Raw genomic sequence first — 18,398 nt, forward strand, 5'->3', positions numbered from 1 at the left:
GTCAGAAAATGGAAATAAAGTACCCACCTCAGAAATGTACTTTATAGAACCTGAGGAAAAGAACTTAGTTATTTTCCACCTCTGCTATAAAAGTAGCAATACCACAGTGTTGAAATACAAGTGAGAACTCTGCATTCAATTTTACTGAAGAAGTCTGATTAGTATTTTCAGCTAAATATGCATAGAGTATCAAAGTGATGCTTTAACATGTAAATTACACTGCTATGCTGGTTGAGGTGGAGCTGATTTTGACAGATTTTTCTTGGTAGTTTAATCCATGACAAAATGAAGGATGAATATGCGTAATTCATAAACTTCTCAGTAGTTACTATATCTGAAAGTTAATTCAGTGAAGTATATAAAGAACAATATTTCCCTCTGAAATTTGGTGTTAGTGTAGCATCAATTGAAAATACTTAAGTACGTCTAAATGCTACTAAAGTACAGTAGTATATTCTACCCACTTTTTATAGTCATATTTTATGTCGGAAGACTGTGATTTCAAAAGCATGGAGAAATATTAATATATAAGTATTGCTTTGTTTTTATTATATTGCTGTGTGTTACCATGGGCATTTACAGAAAAGGGCAGAACTCACGTTGCTCTGTCTTGTTGCGATGGGAAAAACATTTCCATTGCACAAGCACACACAAAGTACAATAAGCCAGCATTCTCTTTATTCAAATGTACATCTCAACAAACATTTATCATAACAATTATCATACAAGAATTATGTGAATAATTACATCCAAAAGCTTTGCACAGTGTTTTTTAAATCACAGTTGGGTCATTTATCCCAGCTTTCAAATACAGCAGATTATTTGTATAGCCAGCCACAGTGAAGTGTGAGACCTACAGTGGGATGAATTGACGATTCACTAAATTTGAATCAGTGAAGTACAATCCTTCTATAACAACTAAGGCATATCAAATAAGATCAAACTGAAGTACCTTGTTTTTCACACTCTCGTGTGCTAAATAAAGTTACTAACCAAAACTGGAGAAAACAAGCTGGAGTCTGGAATTTTCCTCCACTTTTCACTCTGACTCCTGCCCAAAAGCCCCTCTCACAGCACCAATGACCATGTCCACCACCCCCATTACTAACCCCCCTCCCAGCCTAAAGACATTACCCACCCCATTTCCACTTCTCCACGCCAGTCTCCCAAACCCCCAACCTACAGCTTTCGCCTGACCCCCCATCTCAGACATCACTGTTCCAACATACCCCTCGCTCTGCTCCCACAGCCGCCCTCCAAAGAACTTGGTCACCCACCAACCATTATCCAGCACATCCCCAAATATCCCCACTGTGTCTCCAGCCAGGGTCCCCATGCCAGTGACCCCAGTGTGGCAGCTGTTCAGCAGGGCCCCCAGCATGGAGGAGGTGCAGTAGTAGGTGCTGAAGACGCAGGTTTCCCCGATACCCAGTAGCATTTCTGCAGCTGAGCCCATCCCGGACAGGAGGTCAGAGGTCAGGAGGTGAAGCAGGGAGAAGGCATCTCCTGGGAGGGCAGACAGAACTCCAAGGTCTTCCTGAAGAACGTAGGTCACCTGAGTGGAGATAAGACAAAATGTCACTTTTTCAGTGAGATAAAAAGGTGTGAATGATGAAATGATGGAATGACCTGAGGGAATGTAATATGTTAACGCCTCCTACTGGCCTCACATGACATTCCAGTGTCTGGGAGGAGCGAACGGCAGTGAGAACATTTATTAAATGACCTAGAAACTGAACATATTAAAACGTTTAAATTAAGATTTAATCAATTTGCAACAAATGATAATCTGAATTTCCCAGTATTTTAACAAGAATTATAAAGTATTTTGCCTGTAATTGGTCAAATTAAATGACCGCTCCCCCAACTTTTATACAAAAAGTTCACTTTACTCATCATGAGGAGTGATAACAGTTGTATAATGTTTTATCTCGTTATGAACGAGCTTCTAAAGTCTGATAAAATTTGGACAGGTGGTGTTTTGGTGGAGCTGGGGAGGATATGCATTACTACACCTCTATCCTGAGTGGATTTGAGTGACAACCCGAGGACACGCTGTGGTAGCTACTTGTCACACACAAGAGAGCCCTGAAGCATACGGCATGCCCTGCTCAATCGTCTATTTTACTCCAAATGGGACCATAACTTACAAAATGAACATCATGCTGTGTTGAGGAAGAACTGAAACTAGCAAATGAGAACATAAACTCATTGTCTGTTTACTCAGGCATTAAAAAGTGAGAAGTGGGTCATTTTCTCATATGCTTATATACAATCAGACATTTTTTTTTTTGCAACCAGTGGAGTTGCCCCCTGCTGGCTATTAGAAAGACTGCTGGTTTAGGTCACTTCTGCACCTGGCTTCACTTCACAGGCACCGTTCACTTATTATACTGTCTATGATTTTGACCCATTGTTTTTTTTTTCTTATAGAGGTGTAATATTTTATTTCCGGAGTGCACCTGTAAGTGTAAAATATAACTATGTCTACATGGTTCAGTCACTTGTATCACCTGTCCAGGTAACTGCGTGATTGTGGAGAACACAGGCCGCAGAGGAGCTTTAAGGATGGACATGGTGGTGGAGAGGACGAAGACCAGAGTGCTGCTGGAATTTGTGTCTGCCTCTTGTTCAGCCACAGTTTCATGTTCAGCTGAGGACCTGGGAGACTTTGATCTGACAGCTCCTGAATGTGTCACATCCCGCTGCCCTTCACCGCCAGATTCTCGCGTGGCATCTGCAACATCAGCTTCTTCTGGCTGAGCATCAGCCACCTGTTCTCCGGCGATCAGTGCCTCTCTGCCGTCCTTAATGTCCTCATTTGGATCTTGGCTGTTGGTATCTGAATCAACCTCCCCTCCTTCAGTGACTCGACCAGCAGTGTTTGAATCTACTTCATTACCTCCTGTGTTTTCAGCAGTAAGATCCGCATCCAGCTTTTGTGCATTGTCAGGGAGCCCCTCACTGTGAAGACCCACTGTGATTCCAACAGCCTCCCCATCTGCTCCTCCACAGCCGTCTGAGAACAGCTCTGTCACTCCAAGCATTTCCTCCAGCTCCTTCACGCTCACTTGCCTCTCCCCTTCCCCTGCCTCTTTGATTAAGCACACACTGAAGCTACTCTTCCCCTCGGGGGCAGCGCAGCACACTGCAGACCACAGCGGCTTCGTCTGACACTCCTCATCTCCATCCTCAGCAGCCCTGAGACCTCCCGCTCCAGTCAGGATGTAGAGATCCCCCCCTGAAGTGCTGCACTGGGGAGTGATGCTTGACTGGACCAGTGTTGTGACTGTTGAGTCCCAGTGTTGCAGCAGGGAGTCTGTGGGTGAGACAGGATGAGGAGGGTCCCCGCCTCCTCTGAGAAGGGCCGGTACTGCTACTTTGCTGTTGTCTCCTTCTTCTTGCTCTGTCTGACAGAAAAAAAAAACAAGCATTCAAATATGTCTGCAACGGAATCTAAGCAAATTGTTATCCTCTGTATTAGTATGAATCACAACATTTTATTTAACTGATCATTTTCAAATGTACAGAAGTTCTTTGGTCATATCAAATGAGCCTATTTAACATCTGAAAAATAGGACATGTGAAAAATTTTGTTCTTGTTTTACTTTAATTGTATGCCAGCACTCTCTCAAACTAAAATTACCAGAGGTGAATGTCTATATACAATATTTAGTGCAATGGTAGAAGAAATATCAAGATATTTTATTTGATTAAAAGCACTAATATGACAACCCCCCCAAAAAAACCCTATATACCCTATAACAGTTACAGGTCCTGTATTCAACATCCTACTTCAGTAAGTACTCATTCTGCTGACGAATGGCCCGTGCAGCTACACTGTATTATATACAAAGGTCTGTCAGAAGCAGTTAACTGATGTTTATTCATAATCTTCTTGTATTTTTTGTAAAATATTAATATAAAATTTTGTAATTTTGGGCCTTCAACAGTTATTTGAACTAACTTTAGAGCGGAAATAGGCACCAAATTCAAGAGGTCACAGTCTAAATGAAGGTTGGGAACCACCAGTTTAATTTTTAACTATGCATTTTATTTCATTAGCTCATCTTTTTTTGTAAAATCTTTGTCAGATAAATATAGTGGAGTTAAAAGTACAATGTTTCCATCTAAAATGTAGTGGAGCAGAATATAAAGCAACATTGAATGAAAATACTCAAGTACAAACTGTATTTAAGTACAGCTCTTAGTAAATGTACTTAGTTACTTTCCACCACAGATTTACTGCATGCCATCATTCAAAAACAGATGATACTACTTTAACAAGCACAATAGCTGCGTCCTTACCACAAGCTCTCCCCCCTCCTCTCCCTCCCTCTCCGTCCATCCGTGGCTGAGATGGAAGGCAGAGTAGACAGCTGTGTCACAGGTCGGTTTGGACAGAGTGGCAAACGCCTGTCCCCCGGGCAGTCTGTGGCAGAGTGGGCGCAGCAGTGGCCCTGCGGAGGCTCCCCGAGGAGGCGTCTGTCTGAAGAAGCAGTGGCTGCAGAGCCTGAAGCCCGGCTCTGAGTTGTCCTCAGCTGGAAGAGACAGGCCTGGGCCCAGCACTGCGAGCAGCCAGACAGCCGCAGCAGCTGCGCTGACAGCAGCAGGACACAGCATGGTGGTGGTGAGCTCAGCGAATCCCCCCCTCTCTCTCTCTCACACACACACTCACACAGTCACACAGAGCGAGAGGGAGAGGCTTATAAATTATCCAGTGGTTTCCGTATATAGATGGAAAAGATAAGGTGGCCAAGGTTGGCTGCTGATGGCTTGTTGTTTTCCTCACTCGCTCCTTCTTCTCTCTTCCAGTTTGTCTCCAGCCATGTCTGTCTTCTTTTAATGTCAGCTGGACTCTGAGAGAGTGAATCTGTGTTGCAGGCACAATCTTGCTTACTCCTTCATTTCCCTTTCCCTGACAACCTCACCCCCTCTGTCAGTTCCACCCTCTTTTGACTCTCCCTCTGGCTGTACCTCCACTTCACCCCACCCTCTTATGCTCTCTGTGGTTACACCTTTAACTCCCTTTTCTGTTAGGCACACAAACCAAGCCAACACCCATCAAATGCTGTTAATTACCTGTAAGTCTGCATTCCCAAACAATGGTGGTTAGGTTAGTCGTTTGATTGACACACTCATGTCATTCATTATTCTTAGTGAAACTCATTCTTGAAAGAGTCTGTGCAAAGTCAAACAGCTGCTGTTGAAATACTTCCATATTGAGCAGTATTTCTCACTTGAAACTCCAGGTAAAATGTGAGCAACCAAACTCTAAATTTAACCATGTCTGTTAATGAAATCCTCATTAAAGCTTAATCCTGACAGTGTCAAGCTACGGGTCATTGTCTCACCCAGAGTGCAGCAATTCTTGAAATCTAACTTCCCAGACAAAACACACTCCCTTTCATGGCTCACAGATTGCAGCTTGCTTTGCTAAATATGACAAACAGGCTGAGACATGACGTTGGTGCTTACAGTTCCTTATAAAATTGTTCTGCTGCAATGCAAAATACAATTTGTAATATAATCTAATAACCCATTCTTGTGCATGTGGAAGAGGGAAGTGAAAAATATCTAGCCCTCGTTTTGACATCTAGAAGAGGTGGAATCCAGCCAGGCATGTTGCTTAAGAGTTATGACCAACGTGAGCCAAATGTATCCCTGGGCTTCTGTCAAGAGTGCTATCAGGATTCCTTTGCACAGAGGTCAAGCAAGCAAGAAAAACATGTGCAATAACCAGCATGAACTTTTCTCAGTCATAGCTTTAGTGTTGTATAGTGAATGTTGTCAGTCCTGCACACAATGAGCATTGACACAGACTGCAGCATACCTTAGAGACAGACTATAGCTCTGGAATGAGAGCTTTAGGGTGTGATGTCTTGGGTGGGGCATCAAGTCATACTATAACATGCTTAACACTATCATTGCTTTTAAAACATCTAAAATGGTGCCATGAGAGATATTGTACAGAAGCATGCACCACCCTGAACCAACTGTTTTAGATAAAAATGGCTTCTGTGGAATGTTGTCAGCAGCATCTGTGAATGAAACCTGACACATAATTTAACTTCAGACAAAAACCCTTCAGTCATCTGAAATAATAACATTTTACATTTTATTCTCTGATACACACAATTTCAGGTGCAAAAATAATATATCTCTAGTAACATGGTGTAGCTTTGATTTTTTTCATCATTTGTTAAAAAAAAACAAAAAAAAAACATTAACATAGTACAAATGTCAGGTTTAACAACTACCTGCAAAGAAGAATTAACATTTGAAACATCTATATCACACTAAAACAACTTAAATGGCAGTTACACAATGCAAAACAAATAACAAACACATGCTTTCTCTGTGCAGGACACACCTAGTTGTACTCAGTTTGTAGACTGCTTGAATGTTTAGACAAAAAATAATCTGCAGGCGACTGTAAAAAGCCAAGTGTCCAGACATCCCAGCAGTCATGGACTTTTCTTAAAAATTGCAAGCTGTAGTTTTGTCACAAACTTAATTCTTACATTACATAATATAATACTGAGATATTTTTGACAATGACACCGCAATTAAGCAAAAGTCCACAGGGGGGAGCTTTGCTCCTCTTTTGAAAATGTGAAATGGGCGAATGAATACAGAAAATACACTAAGTCATTCTGTCTCTTGCTCTGCACACACAAACGTACAACCTCTCTGCTTATAAATACATGTAAACACACACTCAGGCTCACTCATTAGGGATGTCAATGACTAGTTCAGCCTCGTCTCCCTCCCCTCTGTCTTCATCTCCTCTGTCACTGTCTCCATCGCTGTCTCCCTCCTCCTCAGCTGCATCTCCACTAAGCATCTGTCTGGGAACCCAGCTGAAGGGGCCACTGGCTGCTGGAGGGGCTGCAGTGGCTGATGGGTAATTAGCTGCCATTGGGGCAACAACCTGAGAGGAATTAGGAATAAAACAAAATTGTTAGTAATGATAAAGGGATGGAGATATGATAAATAAATAAGGATTATGGATGGATGGCCGCATCACAGAAATAAATGAGGACAAGCATGCAGGACGTATATAAACTTCTGACTGGAAGGTCATTTCTGCATAGTACCAAACTGTCTTATGGGACAGGTTTTTCTTGAAAAATTGTCACTATTATAAATCATATTTTAAACAGATCAAAAAAAAAAACACTGATCAGAAACTATTTACATATCAGCATGTCAGCATGACTGTGCAACAAAGTAAAATTTTGGACTCTCTAAGGAGAACATCAAAGTAGACATGTACTATTTCCTTGTACTTGTGTATATATACTGTGATCAAAATATAACCTTCTGGACTTTTGTGCCATCTAATATAAATGGCACATTCAGATACAGAATGTGAGAATTAAGCAGTACATCTGCATGAGTATTATTATCTCTGAGGATCTTATTTTCCCCTTTCCTCTCTCACCTTCCCCGTAGTCTCTTTCTTGTTTTTAGGCGCCTTTGTTTTTCTCTCTTTCTTCATTCGCTCAGCTGGGGGAGCCAAATACTCTGGTGGGAAGGGCATCTGCCCAACACACACGCAGGCCCCAAATTGCCAAATGACCACACAAAAACAGGCAATTTATAAAACAGACACACACAAAACACAAAAAACCATGTATGAATAATGCAAGGACAGTGAAGTCATTGTAAACATCAAACAAAAACAAAGGAAGCGATAAAACAGACCTATGAATAAAATGACAAACAATCAAATAATATAAATAATGCCAAATCAAAAGAGGGATTATGTTTGCTGATGAGGAGATGACAGTGGCAGCAATGTTACTGTTGCTGGCCACACAAAGATATAAGGAAGGGATATGGAAACTCACAGTGTTTAGGTAGGGCCCAGAGCCTGACGACTGTAGGGGATTTACACCAGGACGGGCCAGCAGAGAGAGATGAGGGGAAGATGATGAAGGAAGACACGCCCCAGGACTACTTCTTCGCCTGAAAAGAGTGCATGAGGAATTAAGAGAAACTCAGTGTGTGGGTTATGACAGCAAAAGTAGTCAGAGTGCAAAATGTTTTGTCGACATTGGTCCATTTGGATTCAATAGGTCACACCAAGCCAGCAAAATTTAAAATTAAAAAAATGCATAATTTTCTCTGTTTTAGCAAAGTCAGGCAAAGTGCTGACCTACTCACGATATTGACTGATTATTAATTACACAAACAGTTAACCAGTGGACCTAATTTCTGAATTAGATGCTAAAATTACTTACTTCTTTGCTCCATCTCGTTCTCGTTCCCTCTCTCTCGGGCCTTCTCCTTCACTATTTTCTGAAGAAACTGTTGCATCTGAATCTGAAACAGAAGACGAGAAAGCCTAAACCAACAGGACAGACGATGCCACAGTAATTAACTCATGATTCTTTAGGAGAGCTTTAGGATGAGGTGTAATAACTACCTGAGGAGTCTTCATCGACCCTCTCATACTGCAGCAGTCTGTCCAGAAGGAAGCTTGAAAACAAGTGAGGAACATAGTTATTTACTGCTCACGCATGATATTGTTTAACAACCACACATTTTCATCTACACACAAAGTAATATCACCTTTTGTCCCTGGAAACTTTAAGAAGCTTTCTCTGTGCTCTCCTCAGCTCCTCCTGAAAGCATTCCTGTTCCTGCAAAACGGAAACCAAAAACACCAAATCTGAGCGGATGAGGGGATATTTATGTATTTGTGGAATACTGAAACATGATAGCTCAAGACCGACCGTTCACACTCAAAATGATGACACTCACATAAACAAGAAATTTCAATTTTCGTTTGAGATTTTTGTACTTCCGCTTGTAGTCAACTTCAACGTCCGCTTGACCGTTCATTTCTGAAATACAACATACAAACGATGGCACAATGAAACCTATCGTCTGCTAACAGTTGTGGTTTAATACAGGAGGTAATTTTCGCAATAAGGACTGCCTGTGAGACGACACAACATTACCACAGAATAGGCTACTGTATGCTAACGTTAGCCGAGTGATGGACGCGGTAGCTTAGACAGCTAGCTCGCTGAGCTCACAGACCTATGAAAATATTCACCACAACGTATTTAAAGTTTGCAAACATGGCTTCGTCGATTTTCAACACTATTTCTATCCTTGGAAAACTATTGATACCTCTGGCTTGAGTCTGTCTGTGCGACATGCTCCTGTTTACTTTCGTGACGTCAATTTCACGCGTCGGGATGGGCGGGACGTTATTCTTCTTCTTCTTTGGTTTTAACGGTGGTTGGCAGCCAGCATACTCACTGCGTTACTGCCACCTTTTGCTTCGTAGTGTGGACCTACAGCCTGATGCATTTGATAACGTCTTTCTATCACTATCCTGAATTCCAGCCTCTGTGAGATCTTTTTGCATACGTTGACTTTCTTATTCACACTTATTCACACTTACTCAACCTGACGATGCTCACATAATTGATTTGGGTGCTTTCCTATTATCTTAAACATGCCATTTAAATTGGAATGACAGAGTCTTAATGCATCGAAAGAAGCCTCTTCTTTCCTTGACCTGATTGTTTCTAAACGTTGAATTGACTTTTCATTCAAATTACACAGAAACCTTCCCCTGCTTTCAGTATGCTATTGCTCTGGCCACTCTTCTGCTGCTTTACTCCAAGCTATTCCCTTGACCTGTGATGTGCTTAATGGTGCTTGTAAATCTACAGCGTCTCTCTGTAGAGCTTGTTTTGCCAACCTGTCCGCCTCCTCAATTCCCTTCAGACCTGCATGTGCAGGAACCCATATAAACAGAATTGACATACCTTGTTGAGTAAGTCTGGAACGTACTTGTAACACTTTGAATAAATTATCTTGACAGCAGGAAATTAAGGATTTCAGGCTCTTGAGAACCGAAACAGAACCGGAGAAGATTAAAGTGTTTCCTGGTTTGTTCTCCTCTATCCTGTGCAGAGTCCAGAGTGCTGACAGAACTGAGCAGTTTCCCAGATTATTTGGTATACACTCTATTCCAATACTCTTTCTTTCTGGAACTGAAAAAGTAGCTCCAGGTGTCTGATGTTCTGGAGCTTTTGACCTATCAGCATATTTTTGTACAGACTGGGAGTAGTGCTCTGTAACAAGAACTGAAACCCTGTTCACCGTCCCTCTCTCTGACTTCCTGAGCACTAGCAATTCCATGTCTATCAGGGGTGTTGAGTGTGTCCATGCCTCAGCCTTTGGAATAACGACTGTCACGCTCAGCTTGATATTAATAACCCCCAGGTCCTCTGCATATTTTTTGCACGCCCACCCAAAGCTTGCTCTTTGTCCTCTGCCTTGTTCCCAGCACTCTTGCAATACCACTTTAGAGTGATGTTGTTCTTCACGTCCTTTGAGGTTAGCCCAGTAGTTGGTCATTAACTGCGTCTTTCTAATATCTAGTGGCATCTCTCCCGCGAGGACGTGCAGGGCTGGGGTGTGGGTTGATTTGTCTAACAATGCTGTCTGAGAGCTTGTGCTTATTAAGCTTTTCCAGCAGAGTTTTTTAGGCTGAACCATAGACTACACTACTGTAATCAAGTGGGACCTTTAATGATTTAAATATACTATAAATAAAGATGCTTGAAGACATATAGACAAAAAACTTCACCGTGAAAATGTTGGTGTGATCTGTGTTTTTTACTTTACTAACCATTTTACATTTTTAGGACCCTTGTTGTTAACCTATTTATTACTCATGTTTCTGACAGCAACACAGCACTGCCCTTATATGAGTAACCAAAGATATTTTTGATGAAGGCTGATACAGGTGAGTGCTCGATGCTGATTCTGCTCACTTTTGGCACGGTGGACCATTGCATTACTATTGAAAGGTTGAGAACATGGCTTGATATCTGCCCTCCAGTGGATCTCTTCATATTGTTGTTATTATTATTATCATATTTTTGACTTTTTGTATATTTTGGAATTGCATGTTACTGGAGCACAGCAGTTTCCCTCCGGATAAATAAAGTCCTGTCTTATCTTACCTTATTTTATCTTACCTTATCTTATCTTATGACTGACAATCGTATTTGTTCTTTTTTGTGTGTATATATATTTTGCACTGTTATGTGCTTGTGTTTGTGCCTAGCAGTAATACTTTAGTATATAGTTATACTGCTGTATGTCAATGTAAAAAGTCAAATTAAGGACATCAAAATTACACACAAACTAAATGAGAAGTCATGAAGTGGAAATGGAATAGCCAACACTAATTTACAGCTGCTTTGATTCTCAGCCAGGAATTGCTGCGCATGCTTCAATGACTTCATGCAGCGGGTCTTTGTACTTTATTGAATCATCCTGTCAGTGTCCCCTCCACCTGCCGCATACTGTAATGCACTGAGTTTGCAGCTCAACCTCAGCTCAGTACAGTCACTTGCCAGGACCTGGCACCATGAATTATAGATGAGGAACATTTGCAGAGATGAGTAATGCTGCTTCAGTGCACCCATAGCCAGACCCCCCCTGTGTGTGGGGGTGATGGGGGAGAGAAGGAGACAGGCAGAGACAAAGAAAGAGAGATATGGAAAGTTTAGATGTGGACAGACTCAAGACAGGTTATAAGGAAAAAAGAAGAGACTTGTGGGATGCAGATATGTCCTTCAAGAAGAGCAGAGAGCAGAAATGCTGACTGTATGTTTAGAAACAGTGCCCCCTCCCTGTCCCAAGAAAATGTGAAAGCCAAGCAGGGTACAGATAGTCAAACAGCATCCTTTAATGCAAAGCAAGCATTGTAATAGCTCATAGTTGCCGCACTGGGTCCTCTCACACCCCCAGACATTAGAGAGCCGCCTAGCAAAAATAAACATGCATTGTCTCCCTTCCAGGCAAAACAACTGCAGATACGAAATAATATCTGACTGACTGGCTGCCTCGCTCCACCGCCAGATCCTTCTTTGTTTCCAAAGACACTGGCAGACAGAAATAGACTCCAATGTGTCTGCTGCCATAAATCGCTGCTGCCAGCCAACCAGCCAGCAAGCCCTCCTGGCAGCTACAGTCATCTGCCCCCCTACCACTCCTCCTTTCTCTCCTTTACCTTTAATGGATCCATATATTCTCAAGTCAGGCTGTGGATACTGATCTGTGCTTGCCAATACTTTTTCTCTTGTTAATTTTCTGCTTGGATGTATGTCTTTGTTGCTCTACCAGTGTGCCTGTCGTCTGTTTTTCTGTGTGTTTTTCCCTCCCTCCCTCTCCCTTGTCTGTATTGTTGTTTTAATTAATTTGTCCCACCCTCTTGCGCCCTCCATCACTTATTATTGTTGCGCTTTCTCAGGAGTCTTCTCGATTTCTGTTTTGTCCAATCTGCAGAACTGGAATGTACCAAAACCACACCAAAGACACCAACAACAACTACAATAAACGGCTTCTCTGTGATCACAAGGTAAGCGTCATGTTTTATGGTTTTCACCTGCTGCTGTATTTAGAGCAGCTGACATTTTCACTCATAATGTGACTGTATTTGTTTTAAAGGTCACGTTTCATAGGTAGAGAATTTTCCTTTTGCATGATATCAAATCAGTAAGACTTCTGTTCCATGTGTGTTTTTTTCTCCATTTCTTTGTCTCCTGTTTGTGTGTGTGTTTGTGTGTGTGTTACAGGAAAAGCTTGTCCAGGCTATTAAAAGAATCAAGCACGAGGTAGATGAGTGCAGAGAAGCAGAGAGAGAGACGTACATAGAGTCAGTGGAAGTAGAGGTACTGCTGCATTATTAATCCTCATCTTTTTCAAAAATACACTCTTCTCACATGCAGTAATTCCACTTTAACACAAAATAAATGAGAATACATTCATATTAGTTCTGCTGGAGCCAGTTTTGAACAGGGTCACGTTGTCCTCTCCACACGCTGATTTTTAAGTCACACCAAGGCTGAATTGATAACTGCTCATCTTTTTCCCTCCTCGTCTTTCAGAGCAGTTTTGATGTCCTGGAGCGAGAAATCAGAGCCGAGTTTCAGAACCTCCATCGCTTCCTGGATGAGGAGGAGTTCAAGGACCTGGAGCGACTGAGGAGGGAGAGGCAGAAACAACTGAAGCAGCTGAAGGAAAGAGAGAAGAAGATAGCAGAGCAAGGGAGAGACCTGGAGAGAGCCATCACAGTGCTCAACGGCAAACTGGCTGAGGAGGACAGTCCTAAACTGCTCAAAGTGAGGAGGCGTTTTCACTATAAAAAGGAGAGAAATTCATCTGACTGTCACTGAAGTTTGGCTCATTGTTGGCTTGAATATACTGTAGCTATTTAAAGCTGAGGTGTGGTGATGGGAATGATGTCAATTCGGAGGGTGAGGGTGTGAGTGGGTCCAGAGGAGGAGGTGGAGAATAGTTTGGCCTCCCTCCATAAAGCACTCTGGAAACTTCTCTTCACAACAGCCACACAGTTGGTTTATCCAGGGTCAAGCATTCCCCCGAGCCTAGGACAAAACGTTGCTAACTTATGAATTGTGTCATATTGTCAAAATAACTCTCTATAATTCTTCCTCCTGTTTGGTCTCCTTTGAGCTCAGGAAACAATGTGACTCTGCAGGTTTACATCAAAGAACCAAATCCTGGAGCTGCAGTGCAACTCTGGTAGCTGTTGCGCGCCTCTTCCTCAGCCCTTATTCGATCAATTATAGACATTGATTGGCTAAACAGTTGACTTGCGTGTTTTCGTGGGTGAAAATCAATTTCTCATTTAAAAGTGAAAGGGGAAAAAAGGCAGTCAACGCATTGGTCAGCAAATAGGAGCGCGCAGTGTATGGCAGCCTGGCAGCTTGACAAAGACATTTGTCACAACCGGCTTTCCTAAACTGTTTCTCTCATTGCAGGAAATTCAGGATCTCATAAAAAGGCAAGTTTTCCCAAAGCGCTTTTCCATCAGAGCAACAGTCGTATTTCCTCCACATCTCATTAATCTGACTATGCATGCTTTCCATTTCCTCTCATTTCTGCACATCAATCCGTCTCCATGATAATCCTCACGGTTGACGCTCTACCATTCATCATTCAGTCCTCCCCTCTTCCTGCTTCAGGTCTCAGGTCAGCTTTGTTCTCCCAGCGGAGGTGGACACTGAGGTGCGCTCTGGCCAGTTTGTGGGGCCCATACAGTACAGGATATGGAAGCACATGAAAAGCTGCCTTTACCCAAGTACGTTCATACATGTTATTGAACACAACACATGCAAAACAACAACAGCTCACTTTATTTGATCTCTGTTTGCCTACAGATATCACATCAGTGACCTTTGACCCTGAGACAGCCCACCCTAACCTGTCCCTGTCCCAGTCTTGCACCTCAGTGTGGTTCGAGGAGGATAAGGACACACAGGATTGCCCGGCCAACCCACGACGGTTCCACTATTATTACTGCGTGTTGGGCCATCACCGCTTCACCACGGGCCGACACTACTGGGAGGTGGAGGTGGGGTGTAAGACAGCGTGGAGGTTGGGCGTCGCACAAGAAGATGTCCCAAGAGGGGAGATGGCTGCTACCGGCACCTCCAGCGGCCTGTGGACCCTGGCCCTGAAGGGTGGGTCTGTCCTGGCCTGCACCGACCCAAAACCCACCAAGGTCAACGTATCTGTCCGTCTTGTCCGCATCGGTGTGTTCTTAGACTGTGAGAAAGAGGAGGTGTCTTTCTATAATGCTATTACCATGGCGCCAATCTACACCTTCACTATGGGGACTGTTATGGTTCCTCTTTTCCCCTTCTATAATCCATGTGATACAGATGATGGGAGGAACACAGCACCACTTAAGATCTTTAACCCTTCACTATGATAAGGGTCGGTTCTCACCAACACGCTGATGGTCAATACATATTTTCTATTAGTAGAATTATTACTTTTAGAGCTGGAACGATTAGTCAAAAAAAAATCTGCTCATTAACTGAAAGAGGATTAATTGTCAGCTACTTTAATGATCAATTAATGGTGCTTTTTCAAGCAAAAATGCCGAACATTTGCTGCTTCAAGCTTCTATAGTTTGAGGATTTGCTGCTTTTCTTTTATGTGAAATAAACTGAAAGTTTTTGGGGTTTGGAAGAAACAAGTTATTTGAAGACGTCCCCTCTGATTTTTGGAAATTGTGATGGACATTTTTCACTATTTTCTTGACAAAATTATTAATTGACAGATTTATTGCTAATGCAAATAATTGTTAGTTGCTGCCTTGACTGTATATATGACTGACAACTGCTGCAAAACTGACAGAATCTCCACATTAAATGATTTTAAAGAAAATACATAAAACTGTTAGTGCTTTTGTCTTTAATCATCTTAAATCTCTACAGCTGAAAATAAATGTGGTTAAATCTGATGCTTCAAATAAATCTTGAGCTGATGCAGTAGCATTTTTCAGAGTTCAGGAAAACAAAGCAAGGCAAAAGTTGTGATTTGCAGCCAGTCTAACACCTCAGGGTTCACAGCAGGTGTTAACAGCATTATGATGTTACCTTTGGCCTGTGTATAAATATCTTTGTTGTGCCTGCTCTGCCATGATGTGTCCTGGCGAGGTCCTGGAAGCTCAAAACAAGGCAGCAGGATTAGTGGCACGCAGGGCCTGAGGGGTGAGAAAGTGGCGCGTGACACTGAGAACAAATGATGGCTGACATTGAGTGAGATGACGCAGTGAGGCAGATGGGATGGACAGGCTCTGAGACAGAACTGTCCTTCTGCAAGTTTGCTGAGCTGAGAATAGGATAGCAAAGACAACAGGACAGCGAACGTCATCGTCGATTGTTTATTCTTAGTATTCACATGAAATAAAGAAAAAACTATTTTCTTTACAAAACATCTGTGTGAAGTGTTGTGCAAAAAGGGAGTACAGAGGGAACATGTGGGACGTTACACCACACCAAGGCCAGCACAGCAGAAGTAAACAGAGAGGATCAGGGCAGAGAAGTGCCAGTGGTATTAAAAGTAGTGGTTTCTATTAGTGGGTCACCAGAGGCGGGAATAAAACCAAAGTCCCTCTGGCACCAGTTAGATGTAGTCCCACTAGACTTAGCCGTCTTCGAGATGCTGGTAACATGTAAACCAAAGGCTTGTCCTGCCCGCCGCACACTGTCTGCCTCTCTCACATCCCTACTCACTCTGAGTGGCTTGGTTTTACAATCACTGACAATATACAATACTGGTGGTGCACGAAAATGCTGTTTAAGCAGTCCCCTCATCAGTTGCTTACCACAACATAACATTAGTCATTCATCTGCTGCCATCGTGAATTCACAAACTGTGCCTTGATTAGAACACCTTCGCTTACACACTCAGCATTTCCTTTGCAACTCAAATCACCTGGAAACCCACTTTTAGCGTTTTGTTATACAACAATGTGCCACATACCTCCTACACATTAGCAAATCATAGGCCAGTCAGTGGTATCACTTTGCTCAGTCAGGTGTGCAAACAGCTTTCAACATCTGTGAACGCCTATTAAGAAAAAGGTGCCGTTAGGAGTGTCGGCTAATGAGAGAATCCAGGCCAACTATCCAACATAGTACGTTTGAGGCACTAAACAAAGACAAGAGTCACTCAAATATCTCAAAGTTACAATAGCTTTTTACAATATGCTGTGGCTTCAAACACATCCACACTCATGACTTCAACACAGCGCTTGTTTTCTTCACATTGCGAGACGATTTAAGCAGGCACATGAACACCTGACTCGACGGAGAAAGCACACACAAGGTACGGTTGCTTCATTCTGTACAAACTGCCTATGCATAGACTCGGCGCACACAAACACTCAGTCATAAATCATTCACACTCGGACGTTATGTGCATCTTGAACGCAAGAAATCCCAAACGCGCACTGATGGCCCCACATCAAAACATCACTCCTCCGGTCACACACACACACACACACACACACACACAACTTTAGGACAATAAACGCCTGTTTTTCAGTACCGGTCATGGGCATGCTGCAGTCAATGCTTTAAGTGACATAGGTTAAACTTTTAATACAACATGTAAATACTGTGAGCGATACTGCAGCTAACTGATCTGAAAAGATCTGATACAGTCTTGGTGGATTTTTACAATATTTGGTTGTTAAATTAGTTCAAGACGTTAGTGAATATTAGTGTTTATAGTAAATAGTAATCATGTGTATATATTTTATATTCTGGTTTTAATGTTGGTGAGAAATTTAAATTACAGTAAGTATAATACAACAACCATTCTATACACTAAAAACATTCAGCCTTTAGGGGGTTACAGTGGCATACACATGCAATATTTACAAGGCTGGAATGTGTGTGTCTGGTTTGTGGGACTGTATGTTTATGTATATATGCATCAAGACAATTTTTTGTGTTGTGTGTGATTCCATCACAGATCCAGGCTAGAAATTAGGCATTTCCATTGACATTGTGACATTAGAATGCCTTTGTCCATGTTTACACATCTAATACTGTGATTTTTTTTCTCTTTGTTTTAGTTTCTATAATTATTGATCTTTGTATCAAATCTGACATCTAAACCTATCTTGTCATATGGCTTTTTAAAAATGCTGACGTATCGCCTCATATTAATCGACTTGTAAGAAAATTCCGTTTGTCAGGAAAGCTACAAAGAAAGGCCAGTTGGTTGTAGACGCACCTGTTAAAATTTTCTTTCATTTCACTTCTCATTTGATTTAATTTTCATGGCTGCTATTTTGTGCTTCTCACAAAACCCCAACATGCTTTTTGTTGATTTCAGTGCACGAAACCAAGGACTGCCATTGGTTTCCTAGTGGTCAGTTAGAACACGAGGTAGGGACACTAAAATTTATCTGCACACCTCCTCTGTACCATACAAGAGATTCATTTGTGTTTACCGAACATCCTCTTGTATCCAACCTCATGTGGAACAGCTCTGGACAGACGATGTGGCATTGATAAAGGCCTATTAGGATAACTTTGGAGCCAGTAAGCATGCAAGCAGGCCATTAGGCATAAATGGCTAAGCTTTTGCCAATTTTTAGAGGGCTAAAGACACTGGGAAAATAGTAGTAGTCGTTTAAAATGATGCCCAGTAAAGGAGAAAGGAGGAAGGGAAGAAGGGGGAGGATCAAGGAAGGATTGAAGCCTGAAACCAGCCAAGGAAGGAGGGAAGGATAATGGAAGGAAAAAGCAAAGAAACAAAGCGAGCATGTTCTAACTATTTGAACTCACCAGACACTGTCACTCAGTGCTTCACCTTTGGAGAGTCCAACATACAGCTGGAACATGGTGGTCCCATTGAGTGCCTAGAGTTTCTGCTGGCATGAGCTTCCTATTTAACTTGAGGAGTAATGAGATTTTATAGAGTCACCGGGAAATCCAGATCAAAGACAGTAAAGTAGTGGATCCGGACTTGAGGGATCAATCTGCAAAACACATTTTAATCATCTGAGATATCCACTGGGAGTCCGG

At 42.2% G+C, this 18,398-nt stretch overlaps 3 protein-coding genes across 3 annotated transcripts; 1 reads left to right on the forward strand and 2 right to left on the reverse strand.

The window, feature by feature from the left end:
* Window positions 1–651: 651 nt before the first annotated feature.
* LOC121610060 lies at window positions 652–4,970 on the reverse strand. The gene is made up of 3 exons (XM_041941969.1): window positions 4,309–4,970; window positions 2,514–3,410; window positions 652–1,555 (listed from the first exon to the last, which is right to left on the reverse strand). The coding sequence occupies exons 1-3, from the start codon at window positions 4,621–4,623 to the stop codon at window positions 1,040–1,042; spliced, it is 1,728 nt and encodes a 575-aa protein (XP_041797903.1). The 5' UTR covers window positions 4,624–4,970; the 3' UTR covers window positions 652–1,039.
* Window positions 4,971–6,104: 1,134 nt separating this feature from the next.
* Window positions 6,105–9,207, reverse strand: ino80e (INO80 complex subunit E). Its single transcript, XM_041942090.1, has 8 exons — window positions 9,148–9,207; window positions 8,773–8,855; window positions 8,581–8,651; window positions 8,435–8,487; window positions 8,250–8,331; window positions 7,857–7,974; window positions 7,448–7,546; window positions 6,105–6,934 (listed from the first exon to the last, which is right to left on the reverse strand). Exons 1-8 carry the CDS (start codon window positions 9,173–9,175, stop codon window positions 6,728–6,730), a joined length of 741 nt encoding a protein of 246 aa, XP_041798024.1. The 5' UTR covers window positions 9,176–9,207; the 3' UTR covers window positions 6,105–6,727.
* Window positions 9,208–12,080: 2,873 nt separating this feature from the next.
* Window positions 12,081–15,211, forward strand: si:ch73-54f23.4 (zinc-binding protein A33). Its single transcript, XM_041942041.1, has 7 exons — window positions 12,081–12,145; window positions 12,331–12,403; window positions 12,621–12,716; window positions 12,933–13,166; window positions 13,827–13,849; window positions 14,031–14,146; window positions 14,226–15,211. Exons 2-7 carry the CDS (start codon window positions 12,338–12,340, stop codon window positions 14,777–14,779), a joined length of 1,089 nt encoding a protein of 362 aa, XP_041797975.1. The 5' UTR covers window positions 12,081–12,145; window positions 12,331–12,337; the 3' UTR covers window positions 14,780–15,211.
* Window positions 15,212–18,398: the final 3,187 nt, after the last annotated feature.

The sequence above is a fragment of the Chelmon rostratus genome, chromosome 8 (genome assembly GCF_017976325.1).
Source record: "Chelmon rostratus isolate fCheRos1 chromosome 8, fCheRos1.pri, whole genome shotgun sequence".
NCBI classification, from domain to species: domain Eukaryota; kingdom Metazoa; phylum Chordata; class Actinopteri; order Chaetodontiformes; family Chaetodontidae; genus Chelmon; species Chelmon rostratus.